This window comes from Gorilla gorilla, chromosome Y, assembly GCF_029281585.2.
Source record: "Gorilla gorilla gorilla isolate KB3781 chromosome Y, NHGRI_mGorGor1-v2.1_pri, whole genome shotgun sequence".
In the NCBI taxonomy this organism is placed as follows: Eukaryota; Metazoa; Chordata; class Mammalia; order Primates; family Hominidae; genus Gorilla; species Gorilla gorilla.
The window spans coordinates 27,269,937-27,281,981 of NC_073248.2; the positions used below are offsets into that span (position 1 = coordinate 27,269,937).

Genomic DNA, 12,045 nt, shown 5'->3' on the forward strand with positions numbered 1-12,045 from the left:
AGCAGAACAAAAAGCAAGGTATCTCTGTGTTAAGATGTCTACAAAGTTGTCTGCTTAGGAATCTGATCTACCAGCACAAGTGTACCTGAGCCAGTTAACAAGCAGCCATTATAGCAACTAATTCCCATTAAAAGACATAGAGCAAGAATTTATTTCAAGTAGATACAAGGCGATTATAAAAGCAGCCTAAGTAGTTCCTGAAACACAGTAAAATAAACCAACTAACCTTTAATGTCTTATTTTGATGCTGAAGTTCCCTGCAAAAAGACTCTAGCTTGCTTCTTGCCAAGATAGTCTTGCTGTGTTCACTCTGCAAGTGAGCTTTCTCTTTGACAATCTGAGCTTGCTTATTCTGCAGAATCTTCATTTGCCTCTGAACATTCCTGCTTTCCTCCAGCTAAAATTAATAACCACTTTACATTTAGGAAGTATAGTAATCTGAGTTATAGCTCTAAGCACTGCAATTACAGCCATGGAACATTTTATGTTCCCCTCTTTTCTAGTGACAGGAAACAATGTAAATAATTTTGTGTAGCAAGAAAAGCAATCTTAATCTCCATTTTTTATTAATAGGAAAAAGTAACCTTTTAATCAAAAGCTTATTTCAGACTAAAATGATATAGTTTTCCTATTCTACAAGAGCTACTTTATTGAAACAGCTACCAAAATTAGAACACAATAAGCAGTGCTCAAGATTCATCAGTCAAGTCAGTTTCAGATTTATAATAAATGATTCCAAATTGTACTACTAGATAACATAGTGGTCATCCTAATTCTTGAATAAAGCTTTTATGAAAAATAAAACATTGATGAGGCAAACATTTCAAGAGAGAATGAAATATCAAGAAACCTATCAAACTTCCTTGCAGGCAATAGTCTTATAGGTATTAAAAACACCTTTATTGGCCAGGGATGGTGGCTCATAACTGTAATCTCACTCAACACTCTGGGAAGTTGAGGTGGGAGGATCACTTGAGCCCAGGAGTTCACGACTCCATTTCTACAAAAATTTTTTAAAAATTAGCCATGCATGCTTGTACATGCCTGTAGTGCCAGGTACTCAGGAGGCCGATACAGGAGAATTATCTGAGCCCAAGGCTGTAGTGAACTGTGACTGAACCATGGCATACCAGCCTTAGCGACAGTGCAAGACTCTGACTAAAATAAATTAAATAAATAAATAAATAATGCAGTATTTCAGTCACTTCCACCTCTACTGTGGCCAATTTTACAAAGTGCGTTTTCAGATCTACTAAATCCAAATCTTCAATTTGACAATTCTTGTGTGATTTCTATGTGTTTGAGGACCACCCTAGATGACCATGCTACAATATGCAACCAAATTGCTCTTTCTTCCCTAACCCTTTCATGGCTGACAGCTAGGAAATCTCCTAACCTTCTAGTACACTGCTTTTTCTACCAGAAATTCAATGCTTTTGTCAGTCTTTCTTTTATCTTCTTTGTTGCTGTCTTCTTTTTCTGGCATTTCTCACATGATTTTCCTCAGGCTGATGTAACAATTGAGACTGGCTTCCATATCCAATGGAAGCATTCCTTTCCTGAACATAGCACGCAACAATTTTATTTTCTGCTGTCTTTGCTTTTGGACAGTTCTAAACTATTTACATTTATGCTCAGGGATTCCTGCTTCTCAAAATATCAGAAGGTGCCAGGCTGCTGCTAAGTATGTGGCACTTGAAGATGCCAGCTAAGTGGAGGTAAATATGGACCACATGAGAGAATAGTAACTATTATTGTTACAGCTTTATTCTTGGAGTTGATTTTAACTAAATATTTGTTTTGTGCATTTACAATATGGAGTTGCTGCTTTAACACTATTTGAAAATGTACAAAAACTGTCAGTGATAATTCCCATAAATGTTTCACAAAACAGAATTTTAGCATTTATGTAATTATAAAAATTTCCCATGATTCTTCAAAAAGTTCTGTATCTTTTCCATTATTTGCTTTACAAAGTCTAGTAGGGTTTCCCTGTTCAGAATGTTTCCATAGTCTCCAAAAAAAGAATTTTGTTTCAAATCGTATAGTTCAAAACAAACTCTTCTATAGAAGAGGTGAATTTCCCTGGAAGATGGAAAAAAGAACAATGCTTGGCATATAGTAGATATTAAATAAATATTTCCTGAGCCATAGTACAATTTTACTAAACAATCTTATCTAACTCACAATTTTAATCAAGAATGGTTAGAGCTTGAATCTGCAGAATTCCTTTGGGAAATTTTAAATACAGAAACCACTTCCTCCCAATTGTCAGGCATCTTAAGCATACCAAAAAAAACTGCTGATCTAGCATATTAAGTTTTAGGAAATTTATTTCACATTTAAAAAAGTATTATTATGTTCTATACATCATTTCATAAGATGAAGTCACACACACCAATCATAAGTACTAAAGAAAGGAGATTGTTTTCAATTTTGAGATAAAATATCATTTTACATTTAAAGTTACATCAAAATAATATTTAAAAATCTTATCAAGCACACATATATTTTATTTTCTGTGTTCCTTGCTCCATTAAATAAATACTCACAAGATCAGCATATTTCTTACAGAGAGCTGCCAGCTTCTCCTCTGGAGTTGAAAGAGTGTTTAGGGCTTGCATCAATAATAAAACTTCGTTTCCTGATGATTAATAAGATTTAAAAAAGTACCAGAAGAAGGCTGAAATCAATCCAATCTGTAAATTTTATGTAAACTTCTATGTTAAGACATTCAGAGTAAAATGATATAGCTCTAATTAAAAACAGATTTACCTATTAAATTCAGGAAACTTTTGAAAATTTAGCAGGTACTTCCTCCAGCCGTACAAATTTCTTCAATTATCAAGCACCACTACTAGCTATTTAGCCCTTAAATGTAGTGCAAGATAATTACTGCAAGTTTAAGAACTACTCTTGCCTAACCACTATTTAGACAGTAACATTCTAAGTTAAGATATGTAAAAGGGCAGGGAATAAGGCTTCCTGCTAGCGAAGGACAACTATAAGAGGATATTCAGTTACTATTCACTGCCTAAGATGCTCATAACTCTTTATAATATGTAACTTTTGCTATGAACAATTTAAACAGGTTATATTTGTTTTGGGATGATCTGCTAAGCATATTCTGGGTGTTACGTTTAGATCAAAGAAAAGGAAGTCAAAATAGCTCTTCCCTTGAAGAAAAGTTTTAAAAGAGTACTATAATAACTTTGCAAGGGACAAGCAAGTAGCTGAAATAGAAAGAGTCAAATGGTGCTTCAAAATACATACTAATGTTCTACTGGTAATGATGGAGATAAGTAGCTTTTGATTTGTTCTCTCTAATATGTAACACAGTTCTTTAAAACCTTGACTTTTGGTATACTTTACAGAGTACTAGAGGTTGAGGGAAAACAGGCTGACTTCAAATAATGCTTTTGTATGCACATAAAATTTTAGTACTAAATTCTTTTCTCATTCACACCAAAGCCAAATAAGAAAGAAACACTGGGCAGGGTATACTAGCTCACACCTGTAATCTTGACACTTGGAAAAGCCAATGCCAGTACAGGTAGCCAACATATATTGCTACAGGACAGTATACCAAGACCAGCCTGGGCAACAGAATGACAGCCCATCTCTACAACAAAAGAAAAATAAAAAATTAGCCATGTGTGGTGGTGTACGCCTGTAGCCCCAGCTACTCTAGAGTCTGAAGAGACAGGATCACGAGCTCAGGGAGTTTAAGGCTGCCATGACCCATGAATGTACCACCGCACTCCAGCCTGGGTGACAGGGAAAGACCTTGTCTCTCTAGAAAAAAGAATAAATAAATATTGTTATTGAATGTGTATGTGTAAGAAACAACTGTAATATAACTGACATTTTCATAAAGATTTTCATTTAAAACTTTTTAAATAATTTTAACCTCAAGCTATATTTTACACATATAATTGGGGCTATCAATTTTGAAGATATCTGTCTTATTTTCAAGGAATTACAATTACTTTATATATTACCGTACTTTTTTTTTGTCTTCCAGGGTAACAGAAAATGGATTAAGAATAAAAATTCCAAGTTTCAGTGTCACATATAAGTCATATATATCAATGTAAATGTTAGTGTAAGGATGAAACACTGAGGGCAACTATTAAGGCATTTCAGATTTCAGTCATGAAATTTGACATATCATATTCTTAATCCCAATTGTCAAGCTAAGAGTGGAAGGGATAAAACAAATTCTAAAAATCAGTGTTATTTAACTCTTTCTACACTACAGATAACATTATATTCTCTCTAAATTTCAGTGTATAATCTTTTAAGCAAAATTAGCATACATATTGTTTTCATACTATTAGGTTATTTTCAAAGGTACAAAAAGCAAGGTAAATCAAATACTAATTACATCATATTGGCCTCAAACTTTCTTAAAACATCAGTTCTTGTTACACAGAGAAATAATTAAGTTTCTTATAACTGGGCTTCGTATTTTGCTATTTTTGTTCCCTACATGTAACTGGAGATGATAGGTGGACTAAACCAAGTGAAGAAACAAGTTTACTAGGCAACATTTACCTCCAAACAGGCCAAGTTCATAATCACTCATGCTGCAGAAAATGTAAAACAAAAAGACCAGTATGTGACAACATCCAACCACAGAGCAGAGATCATTACCTAAGACTTTTTCTTTGTTCCTGTTGCATTGTAAAGCTTGCTGACCAGACGGAGGGGCTACTTCTTGCTCAGGAAGCTCCTTTCTTGACTCTTGTGTGCAGTGCACTGGGCTCACCCAACTCCTGTTCTTTGTTATAAAGTCACTGCCTTCTTCATCTTCCAATAAATGTTTATTACTTGTGGCACTGCAATTTGAGTCCTGATGTTGAAGAATATCATGTGATTCAGAGTTACACAACATATCTGCTTTCTCTCTTAACCCACAAAGTCCAGCTTCTTCCATTGTGCTATTCACAAACTAGAGGGAAGGAAAGTAAGCAGAAGGTTGAAGAGAGAGTTAAATCAAATGTTATAAAGCAAAGAAAACTAAGCAGTGCTAAAAAGTACAATTTTCCATCCCTCTATGCTTTTGTACATTTTGTATATCTGACAATAAACAAGCAGGTCATAAGGCTTAACAGCTTATTTTGCTTTTCATAGTGGTTTGTAAAGTAACACTATTTTTCTTCTTTTTTTTGGGATGGAGTCTCCCTCTGTCATCCAGGCTGGAGTGCAGTGGGGCAATCTTGGCTCACTGCAAGCTCCACCTCCCAGGTTCACGCCATTCTCTCTCCTCAGCTTCCCAAGTAGTTGGGACTACAGGCACCTGCCACCATGCCTGGCTAATTTTTTGTATTTTTAGTAGAGATGGGGTTTCACCGTGTTAGCCAGGATCGTCTCCATATCCTGACCTTGTGATCCACCTGCCTCGACCTCCCAAAGTGCTGGGATTACAGGCGTAAGCCACAGCGCCCAGACAAGTAACACTACTTCTTAACAATCTAAAGTAAATGTAGTTTTTAATTTCACAAAGAGGTAACCTAACTGCAAAGTATAAAGATATTAAAATTAGGAAGTTCCAAGATTGCCGAATAGGAACAGCTCGAGTCCAAAGCTCCCAGCATGAGCGATGCAAAAGACTGGTGATTTCTGCATTCCCAACATGAGAAACACAAAAAACTGGTGATTTCTGTATTTCCAACTGAGGTACCAATTCATCTCACTGGGGCCTGTCAGACAGTGGGTGCAGCTCATGGAGCAGGGCGGGGCATCGCCTCACCCGGAAGCACAAGGGGTTGGGGAATTCCCTTTCCTATCAAAGGGAAGCTGTGACAGAAGGTACCTGGAAATTCGGGACACTACCATCCTAATACTGAGCTTTTCCAATGGCCTTAGCAAAGGGCACACCAGGAGATTATATCCTATGCCTGGCTCGGAGGGTCCCACACCCACTGAACCTGGCTCACTGCTAGCACAGCAGTCTGAGATCGAACTGCAAGGCAGCAGGGAGGCTGGGGGAGGGGTGTCCACAATTGCTGAGGCTTGAGTAGGTAAACAAAGTGGCCGGGAAGCTCTAACTGGATGGAGCCCACCGCAGCTCAAGGAGGCCTGCCTCCCTCTATAGACTCCACCTCTGGGGGCAGGGCATAGCTGAACAAAAGGCAGCAGAAACTTCTGCAGATTTCAACGTCCGTGTCGGACAGCTTTGAAGAGAGTAGTGCTTCTCCCAGCACGGAGTTTGAGATCTGAGAACAAACAGACTGCCTCCTCAAGTGGGTCCCAGACCCCCGAGTAGCCTAACTGGGAGACACCTCCCAGTAGGGGCCAACTGACACCTCAAACAGCCAGGTGTCCCTCAGAGACAAAGCTTCCAGAGGAAGGATCAGGCAGCAACATCTGCTGTTCTGCAATATTTGCTGTTCTGCAGCCTCTGCTGGTGATACCCAGGCAAACAAGGTCTGGAGTGGACCTCCAGCAAACTCCAACAGACCTGCAGCTGAGGGTCCTGATTGTTAGAAGGAAAACTAACAGAAACAAAGGATATCCACACCAAAACCCCATCTGTATGTTACCATCATCAAAGACCAAAGGTAGATAAAACCGAAAAGTAACCAGAGCAGAAAATCTGAAAATCCTAAAAATCAGAGCCCCTCTTCTCCTCCAAAGGAACGCAGCTCCTTGCCAGCAATGGAACAAAGCTGGATGGAGAATGACTTTGACAAGTTGAGAGAAGAAAGCTTCAGATGATGGGTAATAACAAACTTCTCCGAGCTAAAGGAGGATGTTCGAACCCATCACAAAAAAGGTAAAAACCTTGAAAAAAGATTAGACGAATGGCTAACTAGAATAAACAGTGTAGAGAAGTCCTTAAATGACCTGATGGAGCTGAAAACCATGGCATAAGAAATACGTGATGCATGCACAAGCCCCAGTAGCTGATTTGATCATGTGGAAGACACAGTATCAGTGACTGAAGATCAAATGAATGAAATGCAGGGAGAAGAGAAGTTTAGAGAAAAAAGAGTAAAAAGAAATCAATGAAGCCTCCAAGAAATATGGGACTATGTGAAAAGATCAAATCTACATCTGATTGGTGTACCTGAAAGTGATGGGGAGAACGGAACCAAGCTGGAAAACACTCTTCAGGATATTATCCAGGAGAACCTCCCCAACCTAGCGAGGCAGGACAACATTCAAATTCAGGAAACACAGATAATACCACAAAGATACTCCTTGAGAAGAGCAACTCCAAAACACATAATTGTCAGATTCACCAAAGTTGAAATGAAGGAAAAAATGTTATGGGCAGCCAGAGAGAAAGGTCAGGTTACCCACAAAGGGAAGCCCATCAGACTAACAGCTGATCTCTTGGCAGAAACCCTACAAGCCAGAAAAGAATGGGAGCCAATATTCAACATTCTTAAAGAAAAGAATTTTCAATCCAGAATTTCATATCTAGCCAAACTAAGCTTTGTAAGTGAAGGAGAAATAAAATCCTTTACAGACAAGGAAATGCTGAGAGATTTTGTCACCACCAGGCCTGCCCTAAAAGAGCTCCTGAAGGAAGCAATAAACATGGAAAGGAACAACTAGTACCAGCTACTGTAAAAACATGCCAAATTGTAAAGACCATCAATGCTAGGAAGACACTGCCTCAACTAATGAGCAAAATAACCAGCTAACATCATAATAAGAGGATCAAATTCACACACAGCAATATTAACCTTAAAGGTAAATGGGTTAAATGCTCCAGTTAAAAAACAGTCTGGCAAATTGGATAAAGAGTCAAGATCCACCAGTGTGCTGTATTCAGGAGACCTATCTCATGTGCAGAGACACACGTAGGCTCAAAATAAAGAGATGGAGGAAGATCTACCAAGCAAATGGAAAACAAAAAAAAGCAGGGGTTGCAATCCTAGTCTCTAATAAAACAGACTATAAATCAACCAGATCAAAAGAGACAAAGAAGGCCATCACATAATGGTAAAGGGATCAATTAAACAAGAAGAGCTAACTATCCTAAATATATATGCACCCAATACAGGAGCACCCAGGTTCATAAAGCAAGTCCTTAGAGACCTACAAAGAGACTTAAGACTCCCACACAATAATAATGGGAGACTTTAAAATCCCCGTGTCAACATTAGACAGATCAACGAGACAGAAAGTCAACAAGGATACCCAGGAATTGAACTCAGCTCTGCACCAAGCGGACCTAATAGACATCTACAGAACTCTCCACCCCAAATCAACAGAATATACATTCTTCTCAGCACCACATCACACTTATTCCAAAACTGACCACATAGTTGGAAGTAACACACTCCTCAGCAAATGCAAAAGAAGAGAAATCGTAACAAACTGTCTCTCAGACCACAGTGCAATCAAACTAGAACTCAGGATTAAGAAACTCACTCAAAACTGCTCAATTACCTGGAAACTGAAAAATCTGCTCCTGAATGACTACTGGGTGCATAACGAAATGAAGGCAGAAATAAAGATGTACTTTGAAACAATGAGAACAAAGACACAACATACCAGAATCTCTGGGACACATTTAAAGGAGTGTGTAGATGGAAAATTTATAGCACTAAATGCCCGTAAGAGAAACCAGGAAAGATCTAAAATTGACACCCTAACATCACAATTAAAAGAACTAGAGCAGCAAGAGCAAACACATTCAAAAGCTAGCAGAAGGCAAGAAATAACTAAGATCACAGCAGAACTGAGGGAGATAGAGACACAAAAAACCCTTCAGAAAAAATCAGTGAATCCAGGAGCTGGTTTTGCAAGAAGATCAACAAAATTGATGGACCACTAGCAAGATTAATAAGAAGAAAAGAGAGAAGAATCAAATAGATGCAATAAAAAATGATAAAGGGGATATCACCACCGATGCCATAGAAATACAAACTACCATCAGAGAATACTATAAATACCTCTACACAAATAAACGAGAAAATCTAGAAGAAATGGATAAATTCCTGGACACACACACCCTCCCAAGACTAAACCAGGAAGAAGCTGAATCTCTGAATAGACCAGTAACAGGTTCTGAAATTGAAGCAGTAATTAATAGCCTACCAACCAAAAAAATCCAGGGCTAGACGGGTTCACATCCGAATGCTACCAGAGGTACAAAGAGGAGCTGGTACCATTACTTCTGAAACCATTTCAATCAATAGAAAAAGAGGGAATCCTCCCTAATTCATTTTATGAGGCCAAGATCATCCTGATACCAGCAGAGACACAACAAAAAACAGAATTTTAGACCAATATCCCTGATGAACATCGATGCAAAAATCCTCAATAAAATACTGGCAAACCCAATCCAGCAGCACATCAAAAAGCTTATCCACCACGATTAAGTGGGCTTCATCCCTGGGATGCAAGGCTGGTTCAACATACGCAAATTAATAAATGTAATACATCATATAAACAGAACCAAAGAAAAAAACCACATGATTATCTCAATAGATGCAGAAAAGGCCTTCGACAAAATTCAACAGCGCTTCATGCTAAGAACTCTCAATAAACCAGGTATCAATGAGACGTATCTCAAAATAATAAGAGCTATTTATGACAAACCCACAGCTAGTAACATACTGAATGGGCAAAACTGGAAGCATTCCCTTTGAAAACTGGCACAAGACAGGGATGCCCTCTCTCGCCACTCCTATTCAACATAGTGTTGGAAGTTCTGGCCAGGACAATTAGGCAAGAGAAAGAAATAAAGGGTATTCAATTAGGAAAAGAGGAAGTCAAATTGTCCCTGTGTGCAGATGACATGACTGTATAATTAGAAAACCCCATCGTCTCAGCCCAAAATCTCTTTAAGCTAATAAGCAACTTCAGCAAAGTCTCAGGATACAAAATCAATGTGCAAAAATCACTAACAACAGAAAAACAGAGAGCCAAATCATGAGTGAACTCCCATTCACAATTGCTTCAAAGAGAATAAAATACCTAGGAATCCAACTTACAAGGGATACGAAGGACATCTTCATATCCAGGGCTCAACGAAATAAAAGAGGACACAAACAAATGGAACAACATTCCATGCTCATGAATAGGAAGAATCAAAATTGTGAAAATGGCCATGCTGTCCAGGATAATTTATAGATTCAATGCCATCTCCATCAAGCTACCAATGACTTTCTTCACAGAACTGGAAAAAACTATTTTAAAGTTCATATGGAACCAAAAAAGAGCCCACATCTCCAAGACAATCCTAAGCCAAAAGAACAAAGCAGGAGGCATCACACTACCTGACTTCAAACTATACTACAAGGCTACAGTAACCAAAATAGCATGGTACTGGTACCAAAACAGAGACACAGACCAATGAAAAAGAATAGAGCCCTCAGAAATAATACCACACATCTACAACCATCTGATCTTTGACAAACCTGACAAAAACAAGCAATGGGGAAAGGATTCCCTATTTAATAAATGGTGCTGGGAAAACTCGCTAGCCATATGTAGAATGCTGAAACTGGATCCTTTTCTTACACCTTATACAGAAATGAATTCAAGATTGATTAAAGACTTAAAAGTTAGACCTAAAACCATAAAAACCCTAGAAGTAAACCTAGGCAATACCATTCAGAACATAGGCATGGGCAAGGACTTCCTGATTAAAACACCAAAAGCAGTGGCAACAAAAGCCAAAATTGACAAATGGGATCGAATTAAACTAAAGAGCTCCCGCACAGCAAGATAAACTACCAACAGAGAGAACACACAACCTACAGAATGGGAGAAAATTTTTATAATCTACCCATCTAAGAAAGAGCTAATATCCAGAATCTACAAAGAACTTAAACAAATTTACAAGAAAAAAATCAAACGATCCCATCAAAAATTGGGCAAAGGATATGAAAAGACACTTCTCAAAAGACATTTATGCAGCCAACAGACACATGAAAAAATGCTCATCACTGGCCGCCAGAGAAATGCAAATCAAAACCACAATGAGGTACTATCTCACACCAGTTAGAATGGCAATCATTAAAACATCAGGAAACAACACGTGCTGGAGAGGATGTGGAGAAATAGGAATGTTTTTATAAGTTGGTGGGACTGTAAACTAGTTCAACCATTGTGGAAGACACTGTGGTGATTCCTCAAGGATCTACACAACTAGAAATACCATTTGATAAAGCTATCCCATTACTGGGCATATACCCAGAGGATTATAAATCATGCTGCTATAAAGACACATGCACAAGTATGTTGACTGCAGCATTATTCACAATAGCAAAGACTTGGAACCAACCCAAATGCCCATCAATGATAGACTGGATTAAGAAACTGTGGCAGATATACACCATGTAATACTATGTAGCCATAAAAAAGGATGAGTTCATGCCCTTTGTAGGGGCATGGATGAAGCTAGAAACCATCATTCTGAGCAAACTGTTGCAAGGACAGAAATTCAAATACTGCATGTTCTCACTCATAGGTGGGAATTGAACAATGAGAACACTTGGACACAGGGTGGGGAACATCACACACCAGGGCCTGTTGTAGGGTGGGGAGAGGGGGAAGGGATAGCATTAGGAGATATACCTAATGTAAATGATGAGTTAATGGGAGCAGCACACCAACATGGGACATGTCTACATATGCAACAAACCCGCACGTTGTGCACATGTACCCTAGAACTTAAAGTATAATAAAAATAAAAAGAGTGGTGGTTGGTAAACAAACCCCATAAAAGGCAAAAAAAAATTTTAAAGAAAAGAAAAGCAGATGCTAAAATTAAATCATTACAAGGTATCATCATATAATGGTGGCATATGAAAATCCAAGGCTCACTCTCCACAAAACAGCTGGAGCTGGCAAATCTGTCATAATAAACTTTTTCATATTTCTACAATCTTTTAAAAACTTTACAACACAGGTGAATGCTTACTAAATAAAGAAGTTGGTTTTCCATAATAAGTACTGTAAGATTTTTCATTGCCTACATACCATTGCCATACCCTAGGGTAACAGTAGCCAACAGATCTCCTGGTGCAAACTGCTAGTGCCAGAGGGAGCAATGAGGACCTTATTCTCTAAAAA

General features: G+C 38.2%; 1 protein-coding gene across 6 annotated transcripts in view; it reads right to left on the minus strand.

Moving 5' to 3' along the window:
• LOC129530273 (gamma-taxilin-like) overlaps positions 1–12,045 on the minus strand; it is a 38,484-nt gene that overhangs the window by 13,692 nt on the left and 12,747 nt on the right. For 5 of the 6 annotated variants that reach the window (XM_055377131.2, XM_063703377.1, XM_063703375.1 and 2 more), the window contains 3 exons: positions 4,657–4,954; positions 2,553–2,644; positions 227–397 (listed from right to left, as the gene is read on the minus strand). In XM_055377131.2, the coding sequence (XP_055233106.1) occupies positions 227–397; positions 2,553–2,644; positions 4,657–4,939 (546 nt within the window). In that variant the 5' untranslated portion in view covers positions 4,940–4,954. Of the gene's footprint in view, positions 1–226; positions 398–2,552; positions 2,645–2,775; positions 3,682–4,656; positions 4,955–12,045 lie in introns of those variants that run through there. The other variant, XM_055377133.2, reaches the window with a different exon arrangement.